This window comes from Rhinatrema bivittatum, chromosome 5 (assembly GCF_901001135.1).
Source record: "Rhinatrema bivittatum chromosome 5, aRhiBiv1.1, whole genome shotgun sequence".
In the NCBI taxonomy this organism is placed as follows: Eukaryota; Metazoa; Chordata; class Amphibia; order Gymnophiona; family Rhinatrematidae; genus Rhinatrema; species Rhinatrema bivittatum.
The window spans coordinates 46,810,177-46,832,808 of NC_042619.1; the positions used below are offsets into that span (position 1 = coordinate 46,810,177).

Consider the following 22,632-nt stretch of genomic DNA (forward strand, 5'->3'; position numbering starts at 1 on the left):
AAGGTTGACGCCATGGAGCCCAGGACCTGAAGATGATGCCACACTGTGGGATTGTTCCTTCAAAGAAGGGAATGTCTTTGTTCCTGCAACTTTCCTATTCAGTCCGCCACTAGAAACACTCTGCCCAGCAAAGTATCGAATTGTGCTTAGAGATAAATCAACTTCTGAGTGGGTTCCAAGTGACTCTTCTGCACATTGATTACCCAACCTAGGGATCACAATATGAACATCATGTGCACTGATCTCTCGCAGTCCTCCTGAGACTTCGCGTGAATCAACTAGTCGTCCAGGTACGGGTGGACCAAGATTCCCGCCTGACAAAGGAAGGCCGCTGCTGCCGCCACCACCACCTTGGTGAACGTGCGAGGAGGTGTTGAGAGACCAAATGGGAGGGCTCGAAATTGGAAATGTCGTCCCAAGACCTTGAACCACAAAAACCTCTGGTGATTCAGCCGGATCGGAATGTGTAAATACACCTCCGTGAGGTCCAGAGAGGCGAGAAATTCCCCTTTTCGAACCGCTGCCATCACTGTCCTCAAGGTTTCCATACGAAAGTGAGGAACCCGAAGGAAATGGTTCACCTTCTGCAGATTGAGGATGGGCCGAAGCGTGCCCTCCTTCTTGGGGTCCACAAAGTACACGGAGTACCGACCTCGTCCCTGTTGAGCCTCCGGAACTGGGACAATAGCTTTGAGTTCGAGAAGTTGTTGTAGAGTCACCTGGACCACCTCTCGCTTGACACTTGAGACCACTCGGGACTCCACAAAAACCTCCCTGACCGGGAGCGAGAAGTCCAGTGCATACCAGTCTTTGATCACTTCTAAGACCCAGCGGTCTGATGTAATTCTTGCCCATTCCGTGTAAAAGTTGGATAACCTGCCTCCGACAGCTTCGACAATGGAATGGGTGCTCGTGGCTTCATTGTAGTTTTTTTTATTACTTCCTGCACCAAGGTGTCCCGAATCTCTTCCAGGCTGGTGACCCCCTCGAAAGGACTGCTGGCATCCCGAAGCAGGATTAGAAGCAGGAGGTGCGGAATATCTACCCGCTCTGAAGCGGCAAGAGTCCCGAAACCTAGCTCAAGGAGGGAAGACTCTTAGAAGATCTTTTATCTTCCGGCAAGCGATTGCCCTTGGATTCGGCAAGCAGCTTTACCAGCTGATCCAGATCCTTCCCAAACAGGAGCTGCCCTTAAAGGGTAGATTACAAAGCTGGGACTTGGAGGACAAATCCGCCACCCAATTTCGCAGCCAGAGGAGACGCCGCGCTGACACCAAGGACATCATACCTCTCGCCAAAGTCCTTACCAGATCATACAAAGCATCTGCAACATAAGCGATGCCTGCTTCTAGGTGGGTGGGCGGCAGAGCCCCACTGTCACCCGTACCAGGCCCGGCAGCAGACTCCTGGACCCAACACAGATAGGCCCTCTGCATGAGGCTAGCGCAAACCGCCGCCTGAAGGCTTAGTGCAGCAACCTTGAATGCTCACTTCAACTGGTTCTCCAGCTTGCGGTCCTGTATATCCTTAAGGGCAGCCGCCTCAGCAACCAGGATAGTGGTCTTTTTTGTGACTGCCGAGACCACGGCATCCACCTTTGGAATCTTCAGTAAATCCAAAATATCAGACAATAATGGGTACAGTTTCGCCATAGCTCTGCCCACCTTCAAGCCGGAATCCGGAGTCTCCCACTCCCGGGTCACTAGTTTGCGAAGGACTGGATTGACGCCCTTGTTGTCAGACTCATGAGAAACCTTAAGTCCCAGAACTTCAAGGACCTGGGGAATAAGGGGTCTTAACTCATCCCACTTGAACAAACGCACCATGCTGGGGTCATACCCCTCTGCAGGTGGGTCATCGGGCTCATCCGGATCATCAGTATCCACATCAGCCGGATCTGACTGCGGATCCAGGTCTGCCGCCCCTACTACCCCAGAACCCGGCGTCACCCCAGACCCCGGGATCGGATCTCACGTACCCTGGGGAGAATCCCCTGTGGGGTGAGCCTGATCAGGGAGGCGCTGATGAGGGTCTATACCTTGACCTCTTTTCTCAGGCGGGTCCAAACCTGCCCCCAGGAGGCCGGGCCGCTTTACCGCAGAGCGTTTCCTTGCCAGGAAAGCCTGGTGCATAAGGAGGACAAATTCTGGGGCGTCATAGTGGATAACACATTGAAATCGTCGGTGCAGTGTGCTGCGGCAGTCAAAAAAGCAAACAGAATGTTGGGAATTATTAGAAAAGGAATGATGAATAAAACGGAAAATGTCATAATGCCTCTGTATCGCTCCATGGTGAGACCGCACCTTGAATACTGTGTACAATTCTGGTCGCCGCATCTCAAGAAGGATATAATTGCGATGGAGAAGGTACAGAGAAGGGCTACCAAAATGATAAAGGGAATGGAACAACTCCCCTATGAGGAAAGACTAAAGAGGTTAGGACTTTTCAGCTTGGAGAAGAGACGACTGAGGGGGGATATGATAAAGGTGTTTAAAATCATGAGAGGTCTAGAACGATATATGTGAATCGGTTATTTACTCTTTCGGTTAGTAGAAAGACTAGGGGGCACTCCATGAAGTTAGCATGGGGCACATTTAAAACTAATCGGAGAAAGTTCTTTTTACTCAACGCACAATTAAACTCTGGAATTTGTTGCCAGAGAATGTGGTTCGTGCAGTTAGTATAGCTGTGTTTAAAAAAGGATTGGATAAGTTCTTGGAGGAGAAGTCCATTACCTGCTATTAAGTTCACTTAGAGAATAGCCACTGCCATTAGCAATGGTTACATGGAATAGACTTAGTTTTTGGGTACTTGCCAGGTTCTTATGGCCTGGATTGGCCACTGTTGGAAACAGGATGCTGGGCTTGATGGACCCTTGGTCTGATCCAGTATGGCATTTTCTTATGTTCTTAAAACCTTCCGGGTCCCCCTCCCCCACTGGAGAGTCGGCTGGGGTGATATCACTTCCCCCGGTGAGGTCTTCCCTCACCGAGACTAGAACAGGCGGAGAATCCTCTTCCCGCGAAGCCGAGACAGATGTTCCCTCCCTGAGGGAGGAGGCAAGAAGCCCTGAAGAGCCCTCTAACCCTGGGGAACACGCTGCGCATAAGGAGGCCAAAACTAACGCCTGGCCAATGAAAAATATCTTTAAAGAAGAACTAGGGTGGGTGAGGGATAGGTGGGGAAAATGAGATAGCTAGTTAAACCCTTCTGAAAAGCTTTAAGTCCAGTCAAAGAACTACTCAAGAGTTTTCTCACGGAATCAATGTTGCTCATTAAAGCAACTAATAAGGCTTTCTTTCTGTCCAAGAGCATCTTGTACATACCTTTAGTGCATCATGAAAGACTGGTACACCAGGGTGATATGTGCAGGCATCTGGAATAAAAAATAATAATGGTCAATTACTAAAGATATCCATTTTGAAATACATGAGAAACAACTGGCCTCCATTTTTTCTCAAAAAAGTCAAACTTATTTAAGAAATGTATATGCCACTCATTCCAAAGTTATCGGTGTCTTCAAAATATTACATTCATAAATTCATACAAACAATATGGACATATTAAATGATGCTGCCACTACAAACACTATAATAAATACCTTGCTCTATTTTAATAGCTCCAATTTTTACAATTTAATGTTTTCATTTTAAAGTTATCAATCTTTCTGTGTGTTTGGCTAATTTCTTTTTTCTCCACTTTTTTTTTTTTTTTTTTTTTACACATTTCATTCCTTTTGTCTCCTCTACATCTTACCCCTTCCAAATGTGTGTCTTCCTCTTCTCTTCTAATCTCCTTTCTTTCCTCACACTGTCTTCTTACTCCCCTAACCATTCTCAGATCTAGTTTCCACCCTCATATTAAATGCTATTGCAACTACAAACAATAAATACCTTGCTCTTTTTTAATATATATCAAACCAAGGTTGGAGCTATCAAGTGCCTTACATGCGCACGCACACACACTCTGTACTTCCATAAAGATACAGCAAAACGGGTAGAACATTATGTGCTTAAAAATTATCAAATTCTTTCCTGAAATCCAATGCAATGCGTCACACATCTCAGGGGCACGACCATATGAGGCATAAAAAATACTTGTCATCAGTGAGACTGAAAAGTCTCTGGCCTTGAAAACAGCTAATTAATCCTAAAGCAGAGTGTGCAGTACTCACACCAATGGCATAAAATTTCAAGATCCATTTATTACAAAGCTATACTGTTTTAGCAAATTGTGAAAGCCCTTTCTTTACATCACATTCTAATCAGATATGTAGTAGCCTAGTGGTTTGAGCAGAGGGATGGGAAGCCAGGGTTCAAATCCCTTGGGAGCTTGGCTAAGTAACTTCACCCCTGTTGCCTTAGGTACAAAAGTTAGATTGTAAGCCCTCTGGGGATACAGAAATATCTACAGTACCTGAATGTAATCCTCTTTGAAGTATCAAAAAGCAGAATATAATAAAATAAACACTAAGGATATTCAGTCAGACTGCCATATTACCAAACATGTTATGCTATTTTAAACTTATAGTGTCAGTGTACACAATGGAACAGCAGCTGAATAGTTCATTGCTGGCCATATTTACAAACTGAAAAACAATATACATACTAAAGCATCTACAACTGTAGAATTCATAACAGTAGATGCTGCTGGCATATCTGTTTAAAAACTATGCAAGTTTGTCTCCTTTTTATATCCAAACTTGCACGCAGTGGGTAAGGTGGGCAATAGTTCCTCTTTTCCTTCCAGTTCAATTGAAAGGCGAACAGAGATCCTGCCATAAGCCTTAATTTTAAACTAACTGGGAATTTTTCCATAATCTTAATAAACCCTCCTTCCCACTATTCCTAGTCTAGTCAACACAGTGACAGTCTTTGATCAGAACCCATGCACCAGTGCTTATTCCAGAACCCTGCATCATGGGCTCTAAATTCAGCCACCAAGTTTCACCCTTATTAATGACCATGATTCACTCTCCCTCCAGAGAATCCCCAGTCAAACCAGGATGCAGAAGACTAGACCTGTGAATTGAACCAGGGACCCTCCACATGGCAGCACACAGCACTGCCTCAAACACTGGGCAGGCAAAGTTACAATTTTAAACAGTAAAGGTAGTGAGCAGCATATAAACATGTTCCATGTGCTGGTTTGTGATGGCATATATAAACAAGTAGGTATTTTTTGGTATTTTACAAGGTTCAGTGCCATCTACAACCAAAGAGACTAGCACACAAGCAAATGCTACTCCTACAGATATTCTGCATCACTGCACAATTCCCCATTCCCCCCCCCCCCCCCCCCCCCCGGAGAACTCTTAATTTCAGCCGCAGATTTTTAGCTGAGGCAGCAATTGCCATAACAAGGAAAACCCCCCAAAGAGAAAGCAGCAGCTCCTGCACAAACCCAGTGCCAGCAGTGGCCCACACAGACATAAAGAACATGGGACTGGCAACCCATACAAGCCAAGATTGACCGTATCAGCCGCCTTTGATACGGTCAATCATTCCATTCTCACTTCCATTCTGGCTTCTATAGGTATCTCAGGCACAGCTCTCTCATGGTTTAAATCTTTTCTCTCCAACAGAGGCTTCAAGGTTAAGATACAGAACAAAGAATCTTCACGAATGGACGCATCCATAGGTGTCCCCCAGGGCTCCTCACTGTCACCTACACTCTTTAACATTTATCTTTTACCTATCTGCCAACTCCTCTCCAACCTTAACCTCAAACATTTCCTCTACGCCGACGACATCCAGATCGTGATACCCATTAAAGAATCTTACACAAAAACATTGGTTCACTGGGAAAACTGTCTCTTCGAAATTAAACATCTCCTGGCTAACCTAAACCTAGTTTTAAACTCCTCTAAAACAGAACTGCTTCTCATCTCCCCAGATAATAATGCCATCTCTAATCCTCCAACTATCCCAACTACTACACAGGTGAGAGATCTAGGAGTATTAATTGATAACCGGATGAACCTTAAAGCTTACATCAACAGAACCACCAAGGACTGTTTCCACAAACTCCAAGTTCTGAAAAGAATTAGACCACTCTTCCACACTCAGGACTTCAGAACCATTCTACAAGCTATCATTTTTTCTAAGATCGATTACTGTAACTCTATCCTTCTGGGCCTACCTTCCTCCTATACTAGACCCCTCCAGATGTTACAAAACGCTGCGGCAAGATTACTGACAAACTCCAGGAGGAGGGACCATATATCTCCAATCCTAAAAGATCTCCACTGGTTGCCTGTTCACTTTAGAATCCTCTACAAATCTCTTTCCATAATATACAAACCATCCATCAACACACCCCACTCGACTTACAAGTCCCATTCCAAATTTATAACTCCTCCAGACCAACAAGAGACACACTCAGAGGATCTCTTCAAGTGCCCCCAGCCAAAACTACCAAACACATTACCTTGAGAGATCGGGCCTTTTCAACAGCCGGCCCCCTTCTATGGAACTCCATCCCACCGGACCTTAGACAGGAGCCCAGCCTCCCAACTTCAGGAAGAGACTTAAGACCTGGCTGTTTAAAAAAGCTTTCCCGGGACACCGATTAATTCTATTCAGCCAGATTCTACCACTTCCACATGTAAAAATGTTATTACTAATGTAAATACCTATACCTAATGTTATTCTCTTTCTTTTCTTCTCTCCTCCCAGTTCTATTACCTTGTTATTTGTAACTGCTTCCTTCTACACAAATAGGTTATTGAATTGTTTACTGTACACCCCTGTTATATGTAAACCGGCATGATGTGTTTGCAACATGAATGCCGGTATATAAAAATTTTAAATAAATAAATAAATAAAGATGATGTGGGACAAGAGGATTTAGGCAGTAAGAGAAGAAGAAACCTAATGCACCTCAGGTTTCCCCCTCTCCATAACCCCCCCCCCCCCCCCAAGGAGGGTAGTGCTGCCTATGTCAGCATGTAGATGCTATTTATTGTTCATCAGGATGGACTGGAGGAGGAGAGAATATTGGGGACAGGCTGATGGCTAGGGGAGAAAGTGGTGGGTTAGAGAAAGGAGTTCAGTGTCTTATGGCAAACTGTTACTGACCTACTCAGAGGGAATTCCCTCTGAAAATGTTTCAGAATTGTATGCATTGTTTAAATTACACAAAATCAGGTCTAGTCCTCAGCATCCCAGTTTGACTGGGGATAATGTGGAGGCAGAGTTGACAGCTGGAAAGAAATGGAGAAGGAATCATGGTCATTAATAAGGGTGAAACTTGGTGGCTGAATTTAGAGTGCATGATGCAGGGTTCCGGAAGAAGCACTGGTGCATGGCTTCTAATCAAAGACTCTGAAATAAACACAAATTAAAAAAATATTGTGGGGACACTTTTTCCATTTTTCAGCACACCTCTGGAGTAAAATCAAGCATTTCTCCTAGTGAGGGACACATACTGGAAAAACACAAATTATATTTCAGTAAGGACTTTCAAATATGAGGTTGTCAATTTCCTAGTTATAACTGTACACGAAAAAAGGTCAATAAAAACACAAAAGTGAACTGTGAATTATGAAAGTAGACTTGTCTTTTCTATTTAAAAAAAGTTAGCCAAAGCAACATCCAACTGTGTGTGTATAAAGCACTAATCTATTACTTGTTTTGGGAAGAAAATGCAACAGATTTCATGTCCCTATCCATTTTCTGCCTTGTCTATATGATTATCTCGTACATTTGGAGTATAACATATTTAAGTGACTGCTGCACCACTCGCTGCTGCTTCTTCATGTCTCTATCCATGACCAAAGACATGCCAGTTTGTCCAAACAGGATGATCTAGTTCTGTCCCACTGCTTGCATAGATGTTTAATTCTAATTTTGCACACTGACATCCCTAAGAAAATCTGAACTATAAACCCATGCAATGGGGCAAACCAGCAATGGATGATCAATCGAAGGTGTCTGATGTAATCAATAGGAATATGAAACCAGGTGTCACATTTTCTTCTCAAAATAAAACAATCAGGCCAAAACAGTACAGTGTGCTCCGGTGGAGCGCACTCTTAACCCGCGGTTGGACGCGCATTTTCGACGCGCTAGCTTTACCCCTTATTCAGTAAGGGGTAATAGCGCGAAATTGCACATCCAACCCCCTCCCCTCCCCCTGAAACCAATAGCACCCGCAACATGCAAATGCATGTTGATGGCCCTATTAGTTATTCCCACGCGATTCAGAAAGTAAAATGTGCAGCCAAGCTGCACATTTTACTTTCAGAAATTAGCGCCTACCCAAAGGTAGGCGCTTTCTCTCGGCACCAAGAAAGTGTACAGAAAAGCAGTAAAAACTGCTTTTCTGTACACCCTCCGACTTAATATCATGGCGATATTAAGTCAGAGGTTCCAAAAGTAAAAAATAATTAAAAATTTAAATTCAGCCTGCAGCTCGCGGGTTGAAAACCGGACGCTCAATTTTGCCGGCGTCCGGTTTCTGAACCCGTAGCTGTCAGAGGGTCCGAGAACTGACGCCAGCAAAATTGAGCATCGGCTGTCAAACCCGCTGACAGCCGCCGCTCCTGTCAAAAAGGAGGCACTAGGAACACGCTAGTGTCCCTAGTGCCTTTTACCGTGGGCCCTACTTAGCATATTTTTATTTACTGTCTCGCACGCACAGGACACTGGCCTGTGCGCGCGCCGGGAGAGCGGGCACGTTCTGTATCGACATGATGTGTATTTTAATGTCGGTATAGAAAAATTGTTAAATAAAATAATAAATAATAAGTCAACAAAAGTGGATCAGGTTCCCACCTTCATATGCATGCATACACAACACCCATACTCTCTCAGGTAGAGTCTGTTTCAGCCATACACACGCAGCCACTCTTTCAGGTATGGTTTGATATTCTCTTCTTTTAGGTAAGTTCTCTCCCATACAGATAACAGCTGTTCTTGCTCTTGTACAAAAAGAAAGCAAGTGTTGTCTCACATGCATATAAATGCCTGCTCTCTCTCTCAAGGGTCTCACATACACTTTCTGGGGCCCAGATATGAGGTACACTCATTGGTACTTATGTTTTTTGTGCATACAACTTTACTCCCACTTTAAACACAAAAAGTATGTGCAAAATCAGCAGTAAAACTGTACCCACAAGCACTCCTCCATGTTAATGTCCTGTTCATCAACGCAGGAGCTATTACTCCCCAATGCAAATAGGTGCATAGGCTTATTGCTGGAAATTTACCCCCTGGTCAGAAATTAAGTAAAGTTCCTGGAACTAGTGTTAGTCTATGGAGCTGACCCTGAAGTTAGTGTTAGTTTATAGAGTTGAAACTGAAGCGCCTGGTGGAAAGGGCCTGTACTCGGAATTTATGCACAAACCATGTTGAATGTGCAAAACTTTTATTAATTGTATTTGTGGGCGCATACATTTGGGTTAGAGTGATACATGAACATTCCATTACCTTACAGCATCGGAAATTAACTGTTTTTAGCTCCTAAATAAAGAAAATGTGGTTGCAGTTCAGCATACATCTTGTATGTCTTATTACATCGAGAACTCATGTAGGGGCTGTCTCTAATACACATAACACATACTCCACGCTACTTATATGCTAAAACTATAAAAATAAGGATAGCTAGGGACTAATAAAAGGCCTAACTAGTAGCTTCCCCTGGCCAGACGCAATGAGCGCCTCCCCTCCGTCTCGACAAGGTTTCACCCCTCGCATCCGCGCTCTTAAGGATGCCCGTAACACCCGCCTCTCTAACGTGGAGTTTCATCACATGCTAATCTCACCCGCTCTCTCCCAAAGCCCGCATTCATACAACGCTCTGCCCCTCACCGTCCGCATTGGCGTCCGGCTCGAAGCGCTGCCCGCAGCCCTTGTTATAACACAGCAGCGACATGGCGAAAGAGGTCCAGCAGAAGCGACTCAAAAGTGCAGCGTGTAGCCCGGCGGCACCTCCAAAACGCACGAGAATTTCCACTGCCAACCCGACTCCTCAACTGAGAAAACCCTCAGACACCGGCCGGCCTGGCGCTTCCCCCTTCCGGAAAGCACCGGTGTCCTTCGGGAAGGTTCGCGACAATTCCACTACCACGCCTGCGCACAGCAGCCGCAAGTCTCCCGTAGGAAAAAGACCACGTCACGCCCTGCACGTCAAAAGAAAAGGCCACGTTGTAATTGGCTAGCGTGCGGTAAACCTCGCTCTTTCATAGAACGTAAGAAAGAGGGGCGTGATTTAGTCCAAAACTGAGGTTATGCTAGCCGACTGGTGAAAGAGGCAAATGTTGCACGTCCCAGATTTAGTAAAGGTCTAGGTCTTATTGGAAAAAGAAAGTTATGCTTTGTCTTTTTGTGAATTACAAATCGGCATTAAAACTTTGGTGGGGGATCGTTTGTAATGCCTTTGTCTGGATATGTATTGGCGGGCTGGTTTTGTCTGCTAGTAATTCGGTTCTATTTCCTAATATTTGTCACAAACGTATTTAACTACAATTTTATATTTATATTCTAGTTACTATTTCTTTAAGCGGGGACTTCTTAAGTAAAGCTATCGCCAGTGAATGATGTTGCCTAAGAATTTTATCCATGTTACCTTTTCTTAACAAACTCCCTCACCTTAGAAAATGTTATACTCGGTATTATCTGTCTTTTACGTTGTTCGATGAGCACAAAGATCCTGTGTTTATCGAACAGTTTGGATTTTATTATTCAACTTTCCAAACTAAAGTTTAAGGTAAATTACATCTCAGATACAGTAGATATTTGAGACTTAGAAGGCTTCCAGCCAAGGGCATGATATAATAAGCCATTTTCCCTTAGACACAGGCAGGCCAATGAAGTATTGGCGAGCGAAAAACGAGCGCCCGGTTTTCTAACGTGCGCCCATCCTCCTGGGCACGCAATGCAGAAGGCAAATGAGCTGCTGCATAAAAAAGGAGGCGCTAGCGCCTCGTTGGCATCAGGCGCCCAGGAGAAGTGACCGTGCATGTAAGCAAACAGATGCTAAATTTTACAAGCGACCTGAGCACAACCATGGGTTAGCAAAATGGAAACTCGTTAATTGAGCATCAGTTTTCCTAACCTGGCCACCGGCAAGATATATATATTTAATGTTACTCCTTTATTCAGTTCCTCTGACTTAATATCGCCATGATATTAAGTCAGAGGAACTACAGAAAAGCAATATGTTCTGCTTTTCTGTTAACTTTTGGGGCTCCTCAAGGAACTGGCGTTAATTTTTGAGAGTAAAAATTTGTGTGTCGGGCACACATTTATTTTTTACATAAGGGGGAAGTAGCTAATAGCCTCATTAACATGCTCTACCCTCATTAACATGGTCTACCCAGAATAGCTCCTCCCTTCCCCACCATAGCTCCCACCCCCTAGGTGACTGCCCGTTTCCTTATATTGGAAGACCGGGTGGGCCCAGTGCCCACACGGTCGGGATAATGTGGGCCCAGGCGCATTCGCGCAGCAGGGTGCGCGAGCAGGGAAGCGGGGGGAGGGGGGGGAGGGTGACGCGGCGGGCGACGTCATATTTTGGTGAGGGTAAGAGGGAGGGTGGGGGTAGGCGATGAGCTAGGGCTTTGGGAAGCTCGCGGCAGTCGCGGATTGGGCCAGGAGGAGGCAAGGGCTTCGTGGCGGAAAGGGATTGGCTGGCGGGGTTTTGAATTTGGGGTGGTTAGTTGAAAGAGCGCGGTTAGGGTTAGTGAGGGGGCTGGAGCGAGCGGGTTTAGCTGGCAGGTCGATCGAGGGCTTACTTACCCGCTTGGGCCTGTAGGTTGCTGTCAGCGGCGCGATCGGAAAGGGCGGTCCCAGTATTGCGACGTCGGGAGCGGAGAGCGAGATGGCGGGTCCGGGTTCGGATTGGGAGTCGGAGGAGGTGGATCACGTTCTTGCAGCCTTTTTAGACTCCGAAGAAGCAGCGTGGGTGCCGGAAGATGAAGCGGCTGTTCGAGAAATGGAGGCGGTTCCTGAGCGGGTGAGCGGCATTGGTGTTGGTGGCAAGGGCGGGCCCGGAACGTTAGGGGGAGGGGGAGCTCGAGGACTGTCTAGGGGCGGTAGCGGTGATTGTTTGAGGGGGTTTGGCTTCGCTCAGTCGGGGTAGGTGCTTAGAGGAGAGGCGAGGGGAAGAGGGGGGCGAAGTGCGCGGCTTCGTTCAAAAGGGAGGGGTGACAGAACAGCATCGGGGAATTTGGCAGCTGGTGCTGATGAGGGTAAGGGTGCGGGTGAATCTGCAGGATTGTGTGGCACAATTGAGAATTTTGAAGGGAGATCAGGGCTGGCGAGAGCGCGGCTTAGGCAGGTTTCACGTAGTCGCCGTAATAGAGGGGGGATTACAGGGGGACGAGAGGCATATGGAGAACATGAAGCCACAATAATTCGCGCTTCTCATATGGGTCCCGCGGCAGCGGGAGGTACGGGGGGGTTAGGCTTATTGCAGGGCCGTAAGTCGTCTGGGGAGTTTGACCAAAGGGGTGCAGTGCAGAAGGGTAGCAGCGTGGAAAGGTTTCCGCAGCACACGGTTCGGGGTGGAAGTGAGAGCGGGGTGGTGAGTAAAAGGGGGGGCCGAGGCATTGGTAGGTCGATATGTAGGGGTGCGTTGGGCAGGGGAAGGGGTACGGGAGGTTCTGGGGCAAGAGGAGTGTCGCATGGTGTGCCGGTTTTGGCCTCATCTTCTGTCCCTGCTGTTTGTTTGCAGAGGGGATGGGAGCAGGACGACGGAGAATTACCGGGGCCTTCCCGACGTGAGGCCTGGAGAAACGAGGCTCCGCTGGCAGAGGACAGCGGTCAGAGTGCACGGATAAATGTGGATGTGTTATTGATGGAGGAGCCTGAGCCTTCCGGTGAGTTTATCATATTCCCACGTCAGGTCCGGGGTGTGATTCCCAGTGCGGGGGGATTAGATGAGGGGGACATAGGAGAGAGGGGTAGCGGGGGAAGAGAGTGCAGCGCGATGTTGCCTAAGGTTAAAGATGGTGATAGTAAAAAATTAAAAAGGGGGTCGACTAAGGCGGGAAAGTCTAAGAAGAAAAGAAAGAGGGCGCGTTCTAGTTCTTCCGACTCGTCTTCATCGTCGTCTTCTTCTTCTTCGACTTCTTCCAGTTCTTCGGGATCTGGGTCAGTGGTAAAGGGGGGGGCAACAGTCCATGGAGCTCCAGCTTTGGTAGCTCTTACGGAGCTGTGGGAGGAGGTGCCGCGTTCTATTCGTAAACGTATTCGGCGAAGGCAGTTTATTGATATTTTCAAATTATTAGAAGGTCGTCGGGTTAAGCGTAAGGGGAGGAAGAAGCGGGGAAAGAGTGAGCGATTCCCCGGGGCGCAGCCGAAAGTGGCCCGCAATGTGCATAACTGGATGCGGGCTTTTTTACGATTAGCTAGTGTAGTGGGAAAAAAGGATCCATCCCAGTATGGATCCCTGCTGTCTTATGCTGATGCAATTTTAGCGGCAAGCAGGACTTATGAGGGCTGGTCATGGTTAAATTATGACGAGCGATTTAGAGATCGTATAGAAGAGAACAAATTTATATCTTGGGGCACGCAAGACGTGGGGTTATGGCTCACACAGATGGCCTCTAAGTCGTCTGGGGGAGGGTCGGGGCAAGGACTAGTCACTGGTTCGGGTCAGACGCGGTCCTTTCGGAAGGATGCGCCCATTAGTAGCACAGGAAAGGGAGGCACTGGGCGCAACGATGTGTGCTGGAAATTTAATCGCTCCACATGCATATTCCCGGATTGTAAATTCCGGCATGCTTGCTCCAATTGCGGAGCCGGGCATCCGGCCTCCAGGTGTGGTAAGCGGACAAGTGACGGACAGGTCTCAATTCAAGCCCCAAAAGGAGGGGGAAAACCTGGGGTTTGAGCGAGCTTCGACACCAATCAGGGTTGCAGCTATGGAGCCCTGGTTACGATTGTACCCCAAAAAAGAGGTGGCGCTGTTATTATTTCGGGGTTTTAAGTGGGGTTTCAGAATCCAGTGGGAGGGGGGGAGAGGATGTTGGAGGGGGGTATAATTGTCCATCAGCGAGACGTTTAGGGGAGGTGGTTAAAGATAAATTACAGGATGAAATAGCACTTGGGCGAATTGCTGGGCCATTCAAAGAGCCTCCGTTTAAGAATTTGGTGTTGTCCCCGTTAGCAGTAATTCCAAAACGTGAGCTTGGTAAGTTTTGGTTAATTCACAACCTTTCTTTCCCAGAGGGCAAATCCGTGAATGATGGCATTCCTAGGGAATTATGCACGGTGAAATATTCATCATTTGACTCAGCTGTGCGGATGGTTAAGCATTGTGGTCCGGGTGCGTTGATGGCCAAAGTAGATATTGAATCAGCTTTTCGTTTGTTGCCTGTTCACCCGGATAGTTTTCGGTTGTTAGGCTTCTGTTTTCAGCAGGAGTATTACTTTGATATGTGCATGCCAATGGGTTGCTCCATAGCATGCGCTTATTTCGAAGCATTTAGCTCGTTCGTGCATTGGGTTGTGCAGACCAGGGCAGGGTCTAAATCGTTAGTGCATTATCTGGATGATTTCTTATTTGTTGGGGGAGCTGGATCGGCAGATTGTGAGCAATTGTTGGGGTGTTTCCAAATGGTAGCAGGGGAGTTTGGGATTCCTCTTGCGGTAAACAAAACAGAAGGTCCTAGTACCAATTTGGTTTTTCTAGGCATCGAATTGGATTCCGTAGCTATGGTATCGCGATTACCGACGACTAAGGTAGAGCGGCTTCGGGAGTTGGTCCGAGAGGCGGTGGGTCGAACTAAATTGACATTAAGAGAATTGCAATCCTTAGTGGGTAGCCTTAACTTTGCCTGTCCGGTAATTCCTATGGGTAGAGTATTCTTGCGCAGGTTGTCGCATGCGATGTCAGGCTTGAAGCAGCGGCATCATCGAGTGCGCAATTCGCTTTACTTACGGGAGGATTTGCGTTTGTGGGATAAAGTTTTGGAGAATTTTAACGGGGTAGCGTTGTGGCAATCCAATCCGATGTCTAATCATGAGTTGGAGTTATTCACAGACGCTGCGGGCTCGTTGGGATTTGGGGCTTATTTCCAGGGGGCGTGGTGTGCGGCGCATTGGCCGGAGGCTTGGGTAGATTCTGGAGTTACAAAAAATATCACGTTCTTGGAGTTATTCCCAATCGTGGTGGCGGTGCACGTATGGGGGTCGCAGTTGAGCGGGAAGAGAGTAGTATTTTGGAGCGATAATACCGGGGTTGTCGAAGTTATTAACAAAAGATCAGTGCGTTGCATTAAGGTTTCGGAGTTGTTGCGCGAACTGATTTTAGGCTGTATGTCCTTAAATGTGACAATATGGGCTCGACACGTGCCGGGTGTCTCTAACGGTGTGGCTGACTCTCTTTCTCGTTTCAATGGCAGTTGTTTCGAGAACTGGCTCCAGAAGCAGAGATTTGTGGAACTCCGGTGCCGTCTTCCCTCTGGAAATTGGGTTCCCGGAGTCCTGGAAGATGCTGCGAGCTTCATTAGCTTCCTCTACATGGATAAGTTATGTGGGTGGGGCTAGGCGGGTTACCGAATTTTTATTAGCAGAGGGTTGGACGGGTGGTCCGGTTTCGGATGTGACACTTGTGCGTTTCATCGAGCGAGCGAGGGCAAGTGGTTGTTCGCGGTCGGCGGTCGGGAGGCAGTTGACGGGTTTCTCCTTCTTCATGAAGGCTCATGGTTGGGGATTTCCATCTGGTCGTTTTATTGTACAACGGTTATTAGCTGGATGGTCGAGAGGGTTGACACATAAGCCGGATCAGCGTTTTCCAATAACGCATGATATACTTGTCCTTCTATGGGAGGCTCTTTCTGAAGTGTGTTCTTCTGCTTATGAAACAATATTATTCAGGGTCGCTTTTGTTTTAGCTTTTTTCGGTGCATTCCGGGTTAGTGAACTAGTAGCTCGAGCGGCTAGTAATAGGGACTACCCGGGGCTCTTGGCGAAAAATGTGTTGGTGACCAATAAAGCGGTCGTGATATTAATTCCTCGTTCCAAAATGGATCAGCTGGGGCGCGGTTCGTCGGTTGTGCTTTCTGCAGTACCCGGTTTGATTTCTTGTCCAGTTCAGAACGCGGTGGTATATTGTCAACAGAGACCAGAGGATGCGGAGCATTTCTTGGTGCATGTTAATTCAGCACCGTTAACGAAGTATCAATTTGAGGCGGTACTTCGCAGGGCATTGAATTCAGTGGGGCTGGACGGACGTCGTTTTGGAACACATTCTTTCCGAATTGGGGCGGCAACGGCTGCGGCAGGAGCGGGCTTGTCTGGAAGAGTTATTCAGCGGATAGGTCGATGGCGGTCTGGAGCGTATAGGGCTTATGTCCGCCCCGATTTGGGGTGTGAATGAATGACATTTAACTTTAGTTTCTTTGCAGGTGCAGCGCCCGAGGACATGGCGGTATGGATTGTCGGGCATTTGTTCATTCACTGGGCGCACAGACACGCCTGCGGCCGTCCTTACGGTCCGAATTTGGACTTGCAACACAGGGGGGTTCGGGTTCATTGGTTGGGACGTAGAGGGATGCTCTGGGATGAGCTTATCCCTTGTGTACTGAGGGAGCGGGACCGGCTCGCGGCACCGCGGGCCTTGGAGTACATTTGGGGGGAAATGATTGGGGCACGATGCCGGGCAAGCAATTTATTAGCATGGTTCGTAAGGACTTAATGACGGTGTCCATCTTGCTGCCTACGACCGTTCTGTGCTGGTCCGACATTGTGGTTAGGCCTGCTGAATGGAATAATATTCGGTGGCGAAGATGTAGGTCCAAGGCAAAGCAGCAAATTGGGCTTTGGTTGGAAAGATTGGGGGGTCGCCACATAAAATATGATTGGTCCTGGGGGAAAGTCACTGGTTTATTCCGGGATGATGGGATTCATCTTTCTTTCTTGGGGACAGATTTATTTTTGAATTCCATTCAGGAGGCTTTAGAGGAATTATTTCCTCGGTAAACTAGGCCGCATCTTTGGGGGGTCACAGGACATAGGATGTCTGTGCCGGTGGCGGTTGGCCCGAGCCTTAACAGCTAGTTTATTGGTTATATGTAATGGATTTTGGTAACAAGCAAGTGAAGGATGACAACTGGGGGCTGTTGTCGGGGGGTGGCTCCTTGCCGGAAGGTGGCGGGGGCCATTTGGCCAGACTCCTTGCAGGTTGGCGGCGGGGGTCCACACAGGTTGGCTCCTTGCAGGTGAGTGGCGGGAGTCAGAACCTGGTGTGTGAGGGCCAAAATGAGCAAGCGAAGAAGATGGGTTAGGCTATCTTGCCGGACAGTGGCGGATAGTCTGGTGGGGGTTTGCAGTACTGAAATCCATGTTGTTACTGTTAATTGTTTAAATTGAGGCTCGGGCCGTTTGGTGATTAAAGCTGCGGCCTTGTTTTTACCCAAATAATTGTGTCTGTATTTTATTGGATGAAAAGGGGTGGATGTGAGAGAATGTGGTCCTGGATGCCCATATTATGGAAGACCGGGTGGGCCCAGTGCCCACACGGTCGGGATAATGTGGGCCCAGGCGCATTCGCGCAGCAGGGTGCGCGAGCAGGGAAGCGGGGGGTGGAGGGTGACGCGGCGGGCGACGTCATATTTTGGCAAGGGTAAGGGGGGGGTAGGCGATGAGCTAGGGCTTTGGGAAGCTCACGGCAGTCGCGGATTGGGCCAGGAGGAGGCAAGGGCTTCGTGGCGGAACGGGATTGGCTGGCGGGGTTTTGAATTCGGGGTGGTTAGTTGAAAGAGCGCGGTTAGGGTTAGTGAGGGGGCTGGAGCGAGCGGGTTTAGCTGGCAGGTCGATCGACCCTCCCACCCACCCTTTGTTCTCTTGGTTTGTGTGCGGGGGAGGTTGGGGTTCTTGGTTCGTCGCGGCTGGTTGGCCCGAGCCTTAACAGCTAGTTTATTGGTTATATGTAATGGATTTTGGTAACAAGCAAGTGAAGGATGACAACTGGGGGCTGTTGTCGGGGGGTGGCTCCTTGCCGGAAGGTGGCGGGGGCCGTTTGGCCAGACTCCTTGCAGGTTGGCGGCGGGGGTCCACACAGGTTGGCTCCTTGCAGGTGAGTGGCGGGAGTCAGAACCTGGTGTGTGAGGGCCAAAATGAGCAAGCGAAGAAGATGGGTTAGGCTATCTTGCCGGACAGTGGCGGATAGTCTGGTGGGGGTTTGCAGTACTGAAATCCATGTTGTTACTGTTAATTGTTTAAATTGAGGCTCGGGCCGTTTGGTGATTAAAGCTGCGGCCTTGTTTTTACCCAAATAATTGTGTCTGTATTTTATTGGATGAAAAGGGGTGGATGTGAGAGAATGTGGTCCTGGATGCCCATATTATAAGGAATTAATTACACTGTATATTGTTATTTTTCTTGTTATGACCTCTTGTTGACTTATTGTTGTTTAATCTATCTTCCATACTGCCTTATGTTAACCCCCTGCCCAGTTCGCCGTCTCTGTTGAAATGTATTTTCCAAGCCTTCTGTTAATATGTGAACCGGTATGATGTCCCCACTAATACCGGTATATAAAAGTTTCTAAATAAATAAACATGGCATTTACATGTGATGAGCGCTATTAGCTACGTGCTGGTTTAGATGTATGTTTTGGACACTGATCCCTATATTGCATAAGGTGTTATGGACGCATGTCCGAAATGCACATCCAACCGTGGGTTAACCTGTGCATTATTCTGAGTATACAAAATTGCATCAGCCTGAGAATGGGGAAACTTAGGCCTTAATAAATTAGGGCCTAAGTTTGTACTTGAATAAAGAAGGCTAAAGTGACTTCCACATAAATGTGATTGCATCAGGGGGAGGAATGGATTGACTTTCATGACTATGTCTACAAATATTTCCAAATGTGTTAACACAATACAAAAGAACACTTATCCCAGCCTTCCATCTCTGGCATTCATATCTGGAATATTGAAAACAGGATAAAGCAAATCATGCTCCTGCCCTAAGAAATAAAGGAAGTTATTCTCACAGCAAGTTAATTTTCCACCAGATGTTTCTGTATCTTTAAATGGAAAGGATTTTCCATATGAACCATGTCAGAAAAGGAGGATCTGTTCAAGTGTTTAATTTTTCCCTATTATATCTTCTCAAGTCTCTCCAGGTCAAAACTGAAGACTAATTCCATCAGAGTACATGCATGCTATTATAGCATATCACAAATATTTTTAATAAATCTTGCTACTATTGGATGTTGAGAAATTGGAAGACCTAAGTGATGGCGCTCCTAAGACATATTTACTCACTGGGATCTAAATATAGTTCTTTCTCAGCTAATGAATCCTCTTTCAGATCCTTAGCATCTGTAGATTTCAGGTTTCTTTCATAAAAAGTATAGTTTTTGATAGCAATTACTTTGACATGTAGAGTGAAAGAGCTCCAGGCCTTAAGTCATATATGCACACAACATACAAGTCTTCAAGAGTAGAGTAGGTTTTTTTTTCTTTGTAACTATATTTTAATGGGTTTTACCAAGAAATACAAATAGCCATCTACTCAGACATCAAAATTGAATTGAGTGTATCATTCTATAGCCAAACATTTTACTTCATTTCCCAAACCCTCCCAACCCTTTCCTCCCCCCACCCACCAACAAACAAACTGATGTTTCCATAGAACATTAGAGGTACTGACAGGATAACCCTCCAAACATTTAGCCATCATATACAACATCTAATTTTGACTCTGCTAGGTACATATCATTCATTTACCTGATACAGAATCCAATATAACGCATCATTAGCTTCCTTTGCTATAATGCACAATATTATACAGCCGTACATCTAATACCATTTTACTTAACCTTTTAAATCTTCAGGTACTGTTAGAATAAATTTATTCCAGATATGATGCATTTGTTTATGTTTAACTGAACTTAATTTCTAGAGATTTTCTCTCCAACAGGAATAAATCCAATATCACGAAACATCCAGACTTTCTGGTGTCAGCCATTTGGCCAAAATATCTTTTAAAGCCTGAATGCATCCCTTTCCTAGAAACAGCTGATAATTCTGTTTTAAGGCTTGCCTCTCATCCATGAGGCTGCATGAATGTTCTTTATCTGCTTATTAAAGTAAATATGATTTAATAATTGAATATTCCATTTTTGGAATATGCTCCTATGCCTAAAACAGTAAATGTACCATTAATATTTGGTATTTTGCTTCTTGGTTTCTGTGAAGCTGAAATTTGTTGTTTGTATTTTATTTTGTTTTTATTATGTATATACTCTTGTATATCGTTTAGGCCTTGTTAAGTGTTAGGTGATTAATAAATTTTAATAAATGAAATAAATGAAACATATGAAGAGTAGGGTAGTTTTAACAACCCATCTTACCTAAGGTATTTTCTCAGTTTCAGCCGTATCAGTCTATAGTTTTACCAATGTTCTTTCCAATATCTCATTCAGACAGCTGAAAAAACCCTTCATACCTTGGACTGCAGAAAAGCTTTATTCTTTTAGGTCCAAAACATATAGAAAATCTCAACTATTTGTCTTTTACAACCCACATAATTAGAGACTTCTGGTTACGAAACAGCTGCTCTCTGCCTGGATATCAGATTGCTGTTAAGCTATGTCTGATAAGCAATTTCATATCAAGGTAAAGGCTCAGCAGTTTCGATGTCCCTAGCACATTTTCATATTGAAGAGGATTCTTGTAGCAATAGCGCTTTTGGCCAAGCAGTTCTGAAGAGCTTGTTTAACTAGATACTTTGAAGTCGATATTCAGCTGCAGAGGGGCTAGTTAAGTTAGCCGGATATAGCTATCTGGCTAACTTAACAGGGATATTGAGCGACGCGATCGTGCCGCTGAATATCTCCAACTATCTTAAAGTTAGCCCTACAGTGAGAGTTAGCCGCATAAGTTAAGCAGCTACTCTACTCTGCCCAGAAACATCTCCCGCCTGCCCCTGGAATGCCCCCGACTTATGCGGCTAGAATTTAGCTACATACGGTTTTGAATATAGCCAGATAGCCATTTAGACGGATAACTGTTCAGTTATCCGTCTAAATGGTTTTTGAATATCAACTTCTTCATTTCTTCCTCCTTCTGTGCATCCCTAATATTTCCAACCTTGACTGTTTGCATTAGAAGACTCCCTCCACCTTCCACTGCCTATTATGAAACTCTTCCAGTTTCTCAACCAGTGACCAAAGATCTTTGCCTCAAGACTTCGGATCTGGTCTGTTCTATCATTCTTCTAACTTCTAACAGATTGTCTGTGGTACAACAGAAGCCCGTCCTGGTTCCAGATGTTCCACCACCAATGCCAAGCCAGAGAATTTCACACTTTACTTTCTACATTTCCATCTTTACCAACTCAGCCATTGATGACCCAGTCACTGCCTGTTGTAGGATCCCCTGCATCCTCAATCTTCATTGACAATTACAGCAAATTTCTCTCATTCAGAGGACAGAATTCCAACTTTTCTTTCACCATATCAACTGCTTTTTCCACCTTTTTCTCCTTGCTTGTCATTTCATTATTCATCAGGGGAGCCTTCAAGAGAGTCCCCAGGTTACTCCTGGAGGAATTCTGCACTGCTGCGGAGTGCAGCACTTGCGCAGAGTTCCCTCTCCTGTGCAGATTTTTATTTTTTTGCCCAGAATTTGAAGATGCCAGGTGGGCGTTCCTTCAGATCTGGCCCCAGATTCACTAGGTTAGTGGTCCCAAACCTCTCCTGGGGGCCCCCCAGCTAGTTAGGCTTTCAGGATATCTGTAATTAGTATGTATGAGATAAATGTGCATACAATGGAGGCAGTAAATGCAAATTTATCTCATACATATTCATTGCAGATATTCTGAAATCCCAACTGGCTGAAGGTTCCCCAGGATAGGTTTGGGAACCACTGCACTAGATCATACTTTTCCACTACAGGATCTATCTTATTCAAAATTCATTGAAAAGATGGGGAATGCTCTTAACATCGAATCCTGATCCTCAAACTGTTGCAATGCGATGGGAGGAGCGCTAGGGGGCATTCCCCATTGCAGGACGAATGGTGTATGCCCTTGTGGTGAGACGGGTCCTCATCTGGGAATAGAGCGGAGACCAAGCCCCTGCAGAACTGCACAGCCTCGGTGAGGCCAACCACGCAAGGTTGGACTCTGAGTAGTCCTCCGACCACTCCAAGCCTTTTCGGACCTGCCCCCTGGTCCTTCTATTATCTGAGAGAGTAAATAACCGATTTACATTAACTTGTTCAAGTACTTTCATGATTTTGTAGACCTCTATCATATCCCTCCCCTCAGTCATCTCTTCTCCAAACTGAACAGCCCTAACTTCTTTAGCCTTTCCTCATAGGGCAACCATTCCATGCCCCTTATCATTTTGGTTGCCCTTCTCTGCACTTTCTCCAGTGCAGCTATATCCTTTTTGAGATGCGGTGACCAGAACTGGACCCAGTATTCAAGGTGCGATCTCACCATGGAGCGATACAGAGGCATTAAGACATCCTCTATTTTATTCACCATTCCCCTCCTAATAATTCCTAACATTTTGTTTGCTTTTTTGATCGCCAGAGCACATTGAGCTGACGATTTCAATGTATTATCCACTAGGAATGTGAATCGTTTTTTGACGATTTAAAACAATCGTCAGATATATTTTAAATCGTCAAAAATCGTTAGAGCCGCGATACAATAACAA

The 22,632-nt window shown here is 46.0% G+C and overlaps 2 protein-coding genes across 4 annotated transcripts in view; one reads left to right on the forward strand and one right to left on the reverse strand.

The window, feature by feature from the left end:
• Positions 1-10,114, reverse strand: part of CHORDC1 (cysteine and histidine rich domain containing 1) — a 160,060-nt gene extending 149,946 nt beyond the window's left edge. The window contains exons 1-2 of one of the 2 annotated variants that reach the window (XR_003856844.1): positions 9,813-10,114; positions 3,327-3,376 (exon numbers count right to left, since the gene is read on the reverse strand). Coding sequence is in view for 1 of the 2 variants with exons in the window: in XM_029602299.1 (XP_029458159.1) it covers positions 3,327-3,376; positions 9,813-9,876 (114 nt within the window). In the remaining variant the exon portion in view is untranslated. The remainder of the gene's footprint in view (positions 1-3,326; positions 3,377-9,812) is intronic. The other variant, XM_029602299.1, reaches the window with a different exon arrangement.
• Positions 10,115-11,598: 1,484 nt separating this feature from the next.
• Positions 11,599-18,456, forward strand: LOC115091937. 2 transcript variants are annotated; one of them, XM_029602300.1, is made up of 3 exons: positions 11,599-11,958; positions 12,679-12,823; positions 15,353-18,456. In XM_029602300.1, the coding sequence occupies exons 1-3, from the start codon at positions 11,824-11,826 to the stop codon at positions 16,327-16,329; spliced, it is 1,257 nt and encodes a 418-aa protein (XP_029458160.1). In that variant the 5' UTR covers positions 11,599-11,823; the 3' UTR covers positions 16,330-18,456. The 2 variants fall into 2 exon arrangements, with proteins under 2 accessions (XP_029458160.1, XP_029458161.1); XM_029602301.1 differs by having other exon boundaries at positions 16,358-18,456.
• Positions 18,457-22,632: the final 4,176 nt, after the last annotated feature.